This window comes from Condylura cristata, unplaced genomic scaffold, assembly GCF_000260355.1.
Source record: "Condylura cristata isolate star-nosed mole 26May11 unplaced genomic scaffold, ConCri1.0 scaffold00008, whole genome shotgun sequence".
Lineage (NCBI taxonomy): Eukaryota > Metazoa > Chordata > Mammalia > Eulipotyphla > Talpidae > Condylura > Condylura cristata.
In genome coordinates this window covers 36,277,550-36,291,376 of record NW_004567109.1, presented here as the reverse complement: position 1 = coordinate 36,291,376, position 13,827 = coordinate 36,277,550, and the positions used below count along the sequence as shown (strand labels likewise).

Sequence of the window (13,827 nt, the reverse complement as noted above, 5' to 3'; positions counted from 1 at the left end):
GGTACATATACACAATGGAATATTACTCAGCAATCAAAAAATATAAACACATGCCTTTTGCAGCAACATGAATGGAGCTGGAAGGGATCATGGTTAGTGAAATATGTCAGAAAGAAAAGGAAAAATACTGGATGGTTTCACTTATAGCAGGAGTATAAAGGACCAGGGGAGAAAAAATAATAATTTATAACTATATACAGAGACATTTTATGAGGATGGAGTGGGGAATGGGATCAAAAATGGGGTTGGGGATAAATGCACTGGGCTATGGTGATAGCACATGGGTAATTTAGTGATGGGAAGCCCATGAGGATTACAACTGAGATGGAAAAGGGCACAAAATGATGTAAAAATAAATTATTATATTATTTAAAATATATCTATGGTGGGGATCTAGGGGTTAAGCCTCAGCATTATCACCACATAGGCCCAACACTGCAGCCTGAGTTTGACCCTTGGCCAGGGAGCTGACCCACATAGCACAGCAGACCTCTCTTGTCTCACCCACTGCTCTCCTCAGCAGTGTATGTCAGTAGATCCACCTGTGTATCTGTCTGTCAAAACCCTGCTTGCTAACTAGAGTTCTGACAGTGGACTGTCCTGGCCTGTTCCATTATATGATCATCCAAGTCCCAGGACTCAAATTCATTGTCTCCGTAATCCCAGACCTAACTCCTCATCTTTGGGTCATTAGCCATGATTTACCTCAAGTGGTCAAAACAATACTGAATAACTTGCTGTGTGTAAATGTTAGCATTTGCACAGCTCCAAGGGGTGCTAGGGACAAGCTACACTATAGGAGTGCCCCCTGAAGTCTGGAACATGGTAGGTAGCCCCATCTTTACTTTCTGCTGCCGTCTTTACTTTCTGCTGTTGGGCAGCAGTATTTACTTTCTTGCCTACATCTGCCTACATCCAATCTTAAATCATCCCAGTAAGCCTTTTTAATCATACATTCTGTGCTGGTTTACTATGGTGCAATCACCTAGATACACTCAAAACTTACTATCTATTCTTACATTCTTTTATTACCAGACTTCCACTGAGTTTTTCTTTTGTTTACCTTTTCTGCTTATAACTTCTTTGAAACCCATGAATTCCCAATTCTTACTAATTTACATTACCTTAGTATAAAGTATGTTATTATGTTGATTACTAATTTAAATCTCAATAGTTAATATGAAAGATAATTTTCTGTGGAATTGTTTTATGCTTCACTCATGGAGGACATCTGGAATCTGGGCTGTTGACCTACAATAAGGGAAGATTGAGTTTCTAAATTTCTGGAGGAATTGGTTGAGTGTAGCACAATCATTTTTTCACCTAATAACAAATATGCATTCTCTCCATTTTTAACATATTTTTTTCTTATTGTGAGAGAATAAGTGAAATTTTATAACTCTAGTTGCAAATGTTTTGGGCCATTGCTTGCCACCAATAATGTCAAGAAAGACTGTAAAAGAAAAAGGAAAATGCTAATTCAAAAATGTGTCTGCAATACTGACTCTAAATACAATATTTTTCAAAGTTTATAGGCAAGAAGAAAGCCTTTATATAACCATGAAAACCACTCAAAATGCTTAAGATTCTAAACTGACTTAAGATTTGAACTGTAAAATGATATAAAATTTATATTTTTAGAATTAATAGGATGTTACCAATTTTTCCTGGTCTGATATTTCACCTTTTCAATTCAGTCTTTCAAGATACTGAGTCTAAATGCTCAATTGAATATAGTACTTTGAAATGTAGTTGACTGTCAATATTAAGGCTATAATAAATACCACACAATAAATATTTATTCTCCTAATTTTTTTGAAAGACATTTGCTCTTTTTATAGAAAATAATCCTTTATCCTTTCCAAGAAACTGTCTCCATCAATGTATTCCAAAGATTTTGTGTCTATTTCACTATTAAATTCTTAGTTTCCTCCTTACTTTACATCTGTCTCAGTAGAAATTCAGATAGCTCTTTTAATATTTTTTCAAGTTTTTTTTTTTCATTATCTTTTCTTCATCTGTTACCTGTTTTTGGAAAATCCTTTATAGTATTTTAATGGTTATATACAAATATATAGTCAATAAGATAGATGTACATTGCAAACAACTGAGGGTGAAAAGCCATGAAAATGAAACTTTTTCCTAATAGCAAAAAACTCAGCAAATAAAAGAAAAACAAAGGTTGGATGAGTATTATTTGACCAAAACATAGTGCTTTCTGGAAAAGAGTAACAGAGAAGTAGAGAGCTCTATAAAAAGAGATTTCTGACCTGATATTTGATAAATTCTACAGACTAGGTAATTTTTGCTATTTTGTTTCTCTAATTGTTCTAAAAACAAAATAGTTTAACACATGTACTTTGAGATGTTTGTTCTTAGACATCATTAAATCCTAAGGTTAACAGAACACAAAACTAAACTCCATTTTTAATCCTCAAAAGTTGCCTTGTCACTAGTATGGATATAATGGGGTTGGTTTAATATAAAAATGGGAAAATGGATACCTTTGGGGAAATTTTTTTGGATATACTTATACTATAAAGAACCTTTTCATTCACGCATTCAGCAAATAATGACTCTCAAAATTGCCTGCTGGTGGTTACTACATTGACAAAAGGGGATTCAAAGTGTCAAATCTTATGAATTAGACAGAAACTAAACCTCTACCATCTAAAAGTCACATCAAGAATTTTAAAAATTCATTTCTGAAATGTTAATGGTAAAATCTAGTATCTTAATATTGATATCCAAAAGGAGGATCCTCTTATCATAATTCTAACAGAAAACCCATCTTCAAATCCTGTCCCTTTTCACCTTCCTTTATTCCAGGCTGAAAGAGATCATCCATAAGCTTTATTGACTGAGTTAACTGGCTATTAGACTCGAAATCTATGTTAAAAACAAAGTCTGAAACCAGAATACACAGGACCTCTATTCTAAATCTAATGATGTCCTGCTTTTGAGACCTTTCCAATAAAAAATTAACACAGCTTTCAGTTGTCCTCAGTTGAAGTTGAATTAACATGCAACATAAATAGTTCAACCTTTCTCTCAATTTTCATGAATGCATGTATTCATTCTTATATGTTACTGAATACTTTTTATGTGCATATTATGCTGATAATTTGAGATTTCTAAACATTTGTTCTCAGGGGGGATGATTGTATTCTAAGATTTGTTTGTTTCACCTGTACAGGTTTCAGTATTTTCAACATACTTCAATGTAAAGGAAGTTTCTGCCTCCTCTCATGTCAGTCCAAGTGTAATTGTGTCTCTCTCCAAAATCTGAAAAGTGATCCCCAAATATGTCAAAATCATAGAAGGCTATCCTATAATGCTAGCCTGTTACATAGTTCACGTAAGAGAAACTTAACAATGAATTCACTTGAAGATACATGTATTCTTGTTATATGTATTTTTCATAGGAATCTGTGAAAATGCAGGTATGTAAGAACCACCAGTTGCAATAATTTAAATGTAAGAACTATAGTATAGAAAATCAGGCTCCTTGTTCATGTAGTGCTCTGACATTCTAGTACTGGGCTTCTACAAATTTATCTAAGGTAAAGAAAAATTTGAGATTTCAAACTATTTCAGTTTAATAAACTACCTTTACCAAGAAATGCCAAACAGATTTCTCTTTTTAGGCACTAACTAAAGCAACCCACATCCTCTGTTTCAGTTTTATAAGCAACTCTAAACCTACCAAATAGACTTTCTGATGGAAGAGATCAATGACTTTAATTTTATGTACTTATAAGTCACCTTTGCACACAAAACATAGAAGCTACAATAACATAATATTGGGCTCTCAGAACAACAATATTATTTTCCTTCATTAGAAATAAGAAGAATTCATTTGAGATCATATTTTTTCCCCAAATGATAGGATTAAAATAATCTCATTAAAACCCAAACAGACATTTTATGTTCTCACATCTTTATTAAAGTATTCATTTTATTAACCTGGCTCAATAATAACACCTGCGCTTTTATATCACAAATTTGCCTCTAAGTAACACACAACACACTTAGGACAAAATATCGATGGCCACGGCTTCTAAACACCACTGCACTGATGTAGACGAGAAGCTAAATCACACAGAGAAGCATCTATTAATACATTCCTTGGTACTTAACTTTAAATTTTAAAACTGCATTATAAGTCAAGGTGCCATAAAATTTCATTTTTGAGATAGGAAATAAACACTACTCCTATCTTATAATTCCCTTATCTGATTTGGTTGGATGTAGCTATTATTAAAAACCTTTAAATTAGTGGGGAAAAAACAATACTTTGTATTCATTCCTCAAAACGGTCCAACTGCAAGCAAAATGAGGAGCCATTATAAAATCATATTGCTAAGTAGTACCTTAACTCACAATTCAGCTTATATAGTTGTATGCTTTTCACACTAACAATTACTATTTAATATATCAAGATACATCCAAAAATACCCTTGGTTGCATTAATATCAGGCTAGGCAGCACTGAAGATTTGTTCTCTGGTTTTCTGGTCATTAGTATTAAAAAAAAAAAAAAAAGGTACCAGGCTATATGTAATTCCAATTTTAGGGCCTATATCACAAAGCCTTCAGAAAACTAGTGGCCTCAATGGAAGGATTTGAAGACTCGAAGGCTTGCAGTTAAGACAGAGTTACCATTAGCAGATCTTAGGGAAATAGGAATGCAGCCAGAATCACCTGACTCTTTATTAGAACAAAATTCATTAAATCATTTCTTTCAGAAAAATATCTTTTACTTGTATATTTTCAAATGTTCTTTTTTTAAAAGAACATATAAAATCAAGGTATTTGTGAAAATAAACCAGTTTCAAGTGTACTTGTTTCTCTTCATCTTTTCCCCTTCAGAAGAGTTCTTCTTGCCAAGAACAAATGTACAGATTTTTAAAGTAAAACAAACTCTTCTGTGCTAAATCTTTTTAATCTTTTCTTCTCATCTTCTGAGAATAGGTCTTCTTCTTTGGTTGTAGTAGATGTAAAATCATAGTCTCTCGAATGACCATTTACAAAAGTAAATAAGGGATATTTCTCCTTAGAAGAAATTTTCAGCATCTGTAACAGAAAGTGTAGAAAGTCCCTTATTAAATGCAATAAAGCACAACAGGGCCACAGGGCAAAATCTAAAGCTTTCGCCCTGAATTTCTCACTAGCTTCTCTCATTTATCCAGTGCTGTTGTTACCTTTTTTCTGGTTAAAAACCAAAAGTTGATCAACATTGTATAGCTTATTTATAGCTAAATAACTGCTCCATTAGGACAACACCATCAAAAATTAGGTACATTATCATTCCAACACTCCTACTCACCAGTAAGTCTTCTGGTCACAGTTTGAAGACTTACTAAAAAGTTAAGATTTATCTTCATTTGGTAGTGATAGAAGTAACAGAATGAAACAAAATGGTATTATAACCATAGTTATATATTGTGGTACCTTAGTATAGAAAAAAGAACTATTAAACTGAATCAAAAGATCTATTCTAATCTCAGCTCTTCAACCCAGCTAGACATGCTCTTGGACAAATCACTGTACCAAAGTATCATCTACAAAACAAGTAGAAGGTATCCAATCGCCTTATTGCAGAGAATTATTAAGGTGATGAAAGCAATAATAAAGTTGTTTTTAAAAATTAAGTTTAGACTTTTCAAAGATTTCTATATTGGAAAAAATATTTTTGCAATAATCTTGTCAATATGAAGAATAGTAGTTTTACATACAGTAATCACTCATTCTTTACATATGTTCTAAAGTTATATAATGTGGAAGCCAAAAAAAAGCAAAACCTACAATTTTTTTGGACACCAACAACCTTTATAACTTCCGTCAGCTGGAATTCATTGACAAGCCAACAATCCATTCTACATTATTTAAATCCTCCTGTTAAACAAGTTCTATTTAAAAGCAACTTTTAAAACAACAAGTTTTGAATGTGGATGTTTTGACAGACATAAACTTTTCTATAGGTAACCAGAACCCATAAAGAGGACTCTGAGGAGTTCTCTATATCTTACAGAGACTGCTGGGAAAAAGTATCAACAATACTCAAACATCATTAATCATGACCAGTTAGGTATAGTTTGTTTTTACAGAATAATTCAGGGGTAAAAACTAAATTCTAGCAAATATCAATATTCAAGAGAAGGACCATCAAATTCTCCCCAGGCCAAACCTTTTCTATTTGTCTCTGCCACCACACCCTAGTTGAGTCTGTAATTATGTGGCCCGTATTCACTGCAGTGGAGCAAAATTTTATGTGAGATTAGAGATTCTAGAATCGGTCTATAATGTGAAAACCAAATGTAGTCAAAGTAAATACAGTCAAAGTTAACTTCAAAAAACTTCTGAATTGTTTAAAGGGTGGTAGCTATAATTCTGTGTATAATCTATTCAAAAACATAAATACAATATAGAGTTCACATGGAAAAATACATTCCTGCTGTTTTATTACAAGAGCTCATGTTTGGACTAGTAAATTAAATATGCACTGATGTTACCGCAACTCTTCCCCTCACTACTCACTCTTAATTCCCTGTGACCCAACATTTACCCCTCATGGTACTAAAAATACTACCTTCTAGTCTTCAAATAAAGTGGTCTTTTATTAGTTCCTATTATCTTGATATTTCTACAGCAATAAAAACTGCTGATTCTTTCTTAAAATAGTCAACTCCCCTTGATTTCTATACTTTGTTTTCCTGTTTCTCCTCTTACTTGCTGGACTCTTTCTTCTCTATCTCCTTCACTGACTCTGGCATTCCAAAATGCAGGGTTTTTACTTTTAGAATATGCATCTTGAGGTAGTGTTGTTTTACAATGTTGCATACATGTTCTAGGGGTACAGGTCACATCCTTCACTAAAGTCCCCAAAAGACTCCATTGTAGTTCTCACTGTCCACTTTCTGCTTTGCTCACACCCTCCCCTCTCCCCTTCTGGTAGCTTCAGTTCTGCCAGCAGATTTCAAGGGTTTGTTTTGGTAAGTTCTATTGTTTTGTTTCTTTATATTCCACTAATGAGTGAAATAATTCAGTATTTGCCTTTCCCCTCCTTATTTTGGTTAGCATTATCCCCTTCAGTTCCATCCATGTCACAAATGGCAAGATTTTATCATTTTTAATAGCTGAGTGATGTTCCACTGTGTAAGCAAACTGCATCTCCTTTATCCACCTACATTAACTGCAGCACTATTTACAATAAATAGCAAAGCTATGGAAACCACCTCAGTGCCCAATGACAAAATGCACATGCTAATAAATTTTTATTCTTCTCTATATATTCTCTCTTAAAAATATTGTCTACTTACAGTGTCAAACATTTCTGTTAGACTTCATTATCATCCAGATCTTACAGATGAGGAAACGGGTGGTGCCAGTGGTTCTGTTACAGCCACTTTACTCTACCTCCAAACACTAACAGGAGGCAAGCTGCAATATCAACTCCAATTGATCAACTTAAAATAAACCTATTTCTTTCCAAAATTAGCTTCTCTCCAGACTTCGCTATTTCTATCATTGATAACATCATTCTTGTTGATTAGTGTTTTATGTTGGCTGAATAATCTAAAAAGGAGTCAGACATGAAAATCCAGGGGGAGGAGAGCAGTGGAGTCAGCTTATAATGTGAAAACCAAAGGTAGTCGGAGTGCAGCTGACAGACTACAGCTAGTCCAGAGGCATATCCGCCAGCACACGAGGCTTGTCCCAAGAAAGGAGGCCAGAGTGGCTCCAGTGGGAAAGACAGCAAGAGTGCTACACATGATTTAGGTTCCACTGTCCCTTCCAACAATCTGTCTCCTATGCTTAAGAGATAACATTCTCTCAGTACTTTTACTCGTGATGTTGTTGTCATCTAACCATCCTTTATACTTTTTTTCTGATTGTTATCAACTCTCAGTCCTTAAAACCCCCACCCAAGTCCCACTGACAAATATCTCAGTCTGCATTGATTACTCCTTTTTCCAAAGTCCTATAGATTTGTCTACTGTAATGTAAGAATTATACACACAAACTCACAAACTATGGATCTCAGCTCCAGTTCAAGACTTGATTGATACTTACAAACTGTGTGACCTTGGACAAGTTATTTAACACAATGTCTCACTTTTCTTAGCTGTAAAATGTCAGTATTGATAACATCTATCTCACAGAGTTGTTGTGAGGATTAAATCAGTTAATATATATGTAAAGTATGTAGAAGACTGCCTGGTATCTAACAGGCTGGCTGTTATTTTTACTGCCATTATTATTATGCCATCAGTCTTCTAGCATTTGCTAATTTATTAATATATTCTTGCAAGTCATTTATCTTCAATATCCACTTCATGTCTTCCCAACTTGGCTGAAGACCCAAAGGTCTTATTAGAAATCAAAATTCAAGAAGGTGATGGAGGTAAGAGCATAAGAAATATGGTGATGGGCTATGGGTTCTCTGGTGGTGGGAAACCCACAGTGACTATACCTGCAGGGAGAAATCATATAATGTCCAAAAATTTGCAATGTAAGAGAAAATTACTACATTTAAAAATCTGAAAGCATTTAAATAAAGAAATCAGAGTTCCTGTTATTAAATCCCATCAGTAAAAAGAGCCTGTGAAAGAAAAATATTACTCTAATTTTACATGGAGAACAGTTACTAGAAGGAAGGGAAATCTAATCATGAACATAAACCGGAAACACCAAAGTGTTTTCAAAAAGACATTTTCCAAAATGATGATGGGTATGGGAAATTGTGTACAACTGAGTAAAATGGGAATATCCACTCTAGAAGAGAAAGCACTTACTTTTTTACTCTATGAGATGGATAAATAAACATTACATGAGGCTAATTCCAACTCAATATAAGAAAAGCCTTTTTAACAATAAAGCTTAGTCCAAAATGAAAAAAGACTTTCAAGGAAAGTAGTTAGTTCTCTGTAAGCCTGAAATAAAGATTCAGTAGTCACTAGCTGTACTATGGATTGATGTATAAATAGCAGATTGTGTAGTATAGTGTTTATGAACACACTTTCATTGTATTTTTTTATTGATGAAAATTATATTACAACATTATACAAGTTTCACATGTGTACTATTGGGATCAACATGACAAATACACACTCTTTAGCAGTCTATGGTATGAATTCCAGCACTACCATTTGTTGTTGTGACCTTTGTGAAAGTAACATTTGAAAGTATAAGATTCTCATTCTGTCAATGGGGATAACTGTACATTTGTGTAGACTTCTCTGAGAGCGCCTCTTTACTTGCACCCCTAAATTCAAGCAGCTACATGGCTTTATTATTCTTTCACAAATTTCCTTCAGAACAGTTCCTTATTTTCTCCTATAGCTCTATCCTATACCATTAGGATATACCTATACCTATTTCATTAGAAATAATGAAAAACAGACTTCTAATAATGATACTAATACAACCAGTTATCCAGGTTAAAAAAGAAAAGAAATGCCAACCAGAGACATACAGAAGCTCTAAATGTGAAACTTACACTTCCAAAAGATGAAGGAGAATGTAGGTCACACTTTATGATTTGGTTACTAAAAATTCCTTTAATACAAAATTCAAATCCCATAAAGAAAAATATTTACTAATTTGACTAAAATTAAAGACACCATTACAGTGAAAATAGTAGATTAAAAGAACAAATATATTTACAAGACGTAGAGCCAACAAGTGGTAGTATCCGAAATTACAACTTTGAGGTGATTTCCTTCCATTCGAATAGCCCAATAGAAAAAAATTGAGAAAGGAAGGGAATAAGAAATTTCAGAAGAGGAACTGAATGGGCCTGTAAGCCTTGAAGAGATGTTCAATCTGACTAGCATCAGGGAAAGACACATTAAAAGCACAGAAAAATACTGTTCATATCCATTAGATTGGCTAAAAATGTCAAAGTCTGGCAAATCATGTACTGTAAAGCACTGGAAATTCTCATACCTTGCTTCATATGATCACTTTGCAGAAATGTGACAACAGTTAGTAAACTGACCCAACAATTCCATCCTAGTAGCTAGTGTAGCTTATATGTTATATACTCTTAAGTGCTGCAGATGCACAGAGAGACATGAACCAAAATGTCCTTCTTACTTGCAATTAAAAAATAAAACAAGTCAGCTGGCCATTAACAAAAGAAAATTTAAAAATAAGTATACGGTTGAGCAGTTTAAATGAATAAGCTACATCAATGTGTTTATAATCTGTTACAAGTGAACAAAAAGGAAGTTGCAAAACAATACGCATATTTATATATAAATGTCATTAGTGAAAAATTTAGCATGCAAACAACATGTGTTGTTTATGAATATACAAGATATATTAATTTAGGGTAGTGGCCACACATCCCAGGGTTATATTACAGTGAGTGGGAGGGAAGACCCTTCCACTATACCTATTTTTTTCTTATGCCCAGTGGTTAGCATATGGATATTTATCGTAACATCTTTTTCTGCAGCCTCAAGTCAAAAATCTAACTTAATAAAATTAACATATTGCTCAAGTACGAAGTTCTTCAGCCTAGTAGCTAACTCTTCACAATATTATTCCAACTCCCTTTTCTTTGTATCAAAGAAATCTTTAATTATTCCAACTCCCTTTCCTCTAGCAGTGTCTCCTAAGCCTTGACCATTTACATACCTCGCTCATTACTGTTTCTCTGTATGCCATCTCTCCCTTTTCATTTCTTGATGATTAATTAATATCTTCCTTTTCATTGTTTTTAACTTAAATAGCTTTGTACAAATCTATAATAAACAGAACTACATGTTGAAAATTTTCCTACCAGGAATATGAATAAGAACATCAGTATTAAAACATGGGTCTTTGTGCCACCTAAAAATATCAAGTATCACACCTTACCTTACAACAGTGGTTCTCAAATTTGGTTAAGAGGTCCTTAAGAGAACTGTTAGAAATGGAGACTCCCAAGCTGTGCCCCTCGAGATTCTGATGTAGGCACTCAAAAACACTGCCCAATATACAGGCTATATATAACTTAAATGCAACCTAATTGCACCTAACAAATTGGACTATTTGCCATTCTCTAGACAAGTTCTACATTTTCCTTTTCCACTGTCTTTACTTTTGTTGTTTCCTGTACTTGAACCATTCCTTCTCCCTAAGCCAACAGAAATTAAGCCTGCTCTTTAAGGTTCATATTAAAAATCACCATCACAATAAAGAACTTTGACTTGGATATGACATCTCTCTCATTTCAACATTCTTCCTTCCCTTATCAATTTGTTTCTATTTCTGTATGGATGCTTATCATATTCAATGTAATATGTCTACTTGTCTCATTTCCCCTCCTGGACTATAAATGTTACTTAGGGCAGAAGCCTTATACATTGTTCAAAAGTAGGAATTGTGGCTCTCAATGTGACAGTTAATCAGAACTTGCTAGACTGAGCACTGCTAAACACTGGATTAATTTAACAACAGCTATTAACAATTTTAAAATCATAGAGCATAAGGCTAACTACAATATGCAGTTACAGAGTATTACAAATGAAACATGAGAACCTAGACTACTTATCTGTATTTTCAAAATGAGAAAACTGAAAATAATGTACTATAGAGAAACAAGTAACTAATTTTGAAATTAAACTGTCAAAAAATAAGTTTAAAATGCCAAATTCAACTGAAGAATGAAGTCTCCTTTACTTATAACCTTCCAAGCAAAAGTAAACGATCAAGTTATTAATTGGCACAGTGAGTTTTTGATACTGCTACAAAAAGCTATTAACTTAAGAATAACACTATTATTAAAGCAAAGTTAATTGACTCTGGAAAAATTCTCTTTACCACCAATGACATTTCAATATGGTTTCTTTTTAATACTGCATATTCCTCTGATGCATCAAAAGCAATAATTTCTAAGTATTTTTTCCAGTGTAAAGAGCAAGATAACAGTATAAAAACCACAAGAACTATCTGTTTTAATCAGAAGAAATCAACACGCAATTTATCTGTGAATCTTATTTTTTCAGTTTGGTAATAATTTATTTCTGTCTCTAGAAGTAGATTACCTTACTATACTAACAAACTTATTTAACCCAATAGAAAATAAAGTGATAAACACAGAAATGGGATTTTTAATGGCAGATGTTCATCAGTATTAGTCTACAGTACAATACCATCTGGATTTGTATATTTTAACATACACATGATAATTGGTAAGACAAAACTAAAATATACAAGTATATATACTAACTTCAAGTAACAAGAGAGCAGGAAAATGGAGAACACATATTTAGCTATGTTCTCTTGACTTCCCAGTTGAAAAGGGAGAGAGAAAAAATGACAACTGTGAGAAATGAAGAATAAGGAAGAGTTCTCACATATCTCATTTTCTCTTCTCCTCATTTATTTTTCTGTCATGTTCCTGTTAAATTTCCCCTTTTAAATGGCAGGTTAAGTAAACTAAGCAAACGTATATGAAACTTTTTAGTTAACTTTTTTATTCTATTTTCACATTGTTGAAATGAAATTTCAACAACTACATCCATTTTCCTGAATAGAATTAACTGGAAGTAAAGCAGTCATAAGGTACTATTCTGAGCTTGCGTTAAAAATCTCCAAAAATGACTATAGTATTGGCTTGCCTTACTTTAAAATGATAATCTTTAACTATTAATACTAATAAAGAGTGCCATCCAGTTATGCTTACTTCCTAAGTAATTTTTTTATTTCTAAAGTACTAGAGAGAGCATAAGACTTATAAATGTTTTAGCAGTATTCAAAGATCAGAAAAATGCAGAAGTTTAAAGATAATGAGAAGGAGTTAAATAAACCTCTTTCAAAATTGTACCAGTAGACTAGATCAGATTAGACAAGCTTATTGGAAGGTAACAATATTGCTCATTTGATAAAGCAGCCAAAAATACCATCTGAGAAATCCAAAAATACCATCTTTTAAAAAAAAAATCAAAGAAGCACTTGAACTAACAAGAAATAATGCACAATTTGGTTTGATCAAATACTTCATTAATTTTTTTCTACCCCCTAAGGTATTGCCCTTTTAAAATCCTCTTCAAATAAAATACCACCTAATTGCTCGCACAAGCTTGCAGTTTGTAAAGGGATTTCTATTTCAACAGTGCCACCTAGTGGAGCAATTAATACTTTCTATTGGTCACTATAGTTCCATTCCTCTCAAAGACTAGAATCCGCAAATTGTTTTATTTTTAATTCGTAATTTTTCTGCTAAAAATTAACATTCAAGGATAATTTTACCAAAATATAATTTGTATATTTTTGTCTTATGAAAGACAATCTCTAATAAAAATTAGAGTACTAACAGATGTTATTACAGTATTATAAATAAAGGTATATTACCTTAGTGATTTCTTCAGAAGCTCTTTTGAAGTCCTGAACATTTCGGCAATAAAATCCTATGGTACAGCTAGGATCCATTTTTCGAAACAACATCTTTTTAGGAGAAGGGCAATGGAATGTCTGTAATTTTAAAAGTCTCTTTAGGATTAATTTAGTTTTATAATGGACTTATACATCTATTAATATTCCTTAATTTTAAATCTGCTATCTACTTATTTTTGAAACTATAAAAATGGTGTTTTCAAAACTATAAAAATGGTGTCTTAGTTTATCCTATGCAGATGATCCTTCCCACTCCCCCAAGCTGTAAAACATGTGAGCCAACAATGTACATATTCAATTCACCGAGTATCCGCCTTATGTGACATTAGTGCCATTCTGCAAAAGAAAGTGTGTCAAATGTGGTATGCATTTCTAACATTTAAATGTCCTACTCAAAAAGAAATGAATAAGCTAGCACAGGTTTAGAATCATTGGCCAT

The 13,827-nt window shown here is 33.1% G+C and overlaps 1 protein-coding gene across 5 annotated transcripts in view; it reads right to left on the bottom strand.

Annotated features, from left to right (window-relative positions):
* Positions 1 to 3,811: 3,811 nt before the first annotated feature.
* ATG4C (autophagy related 4C, cysteine peptidase) overlaps positions 3,812 to 13,827 on the bottom strand; it is a 54,449-nt gene continuing 44,433 nt past the window's right edge. For 3 of the 5 annotated variants that reach the window (XM_012721991.1, XM_012721992.1, XM_012721989.1), the window contains 2 exons: positions 13,347 to 13,466; positions 4,520 to 5,075 (listed from right to left, as the gene is read on the bottom strand). In XM_012721991.1, the coding sequence (XP_012577445.1) occupies positions 4,908 to 5,075; positions 13,347 to 13,466 (288 nt within the window). In that variant the 3' untranslated portion in view covers positions 4,520 to 4,907. Of the gene's footprint in view, positions 5,076 to 13,346; positions 13,467 to 13,827 lie in introns of those variants that run through there. The other 2 variants (XM_004679071.1, XM_012721993.1) reach the window with 2 other exon arrangements.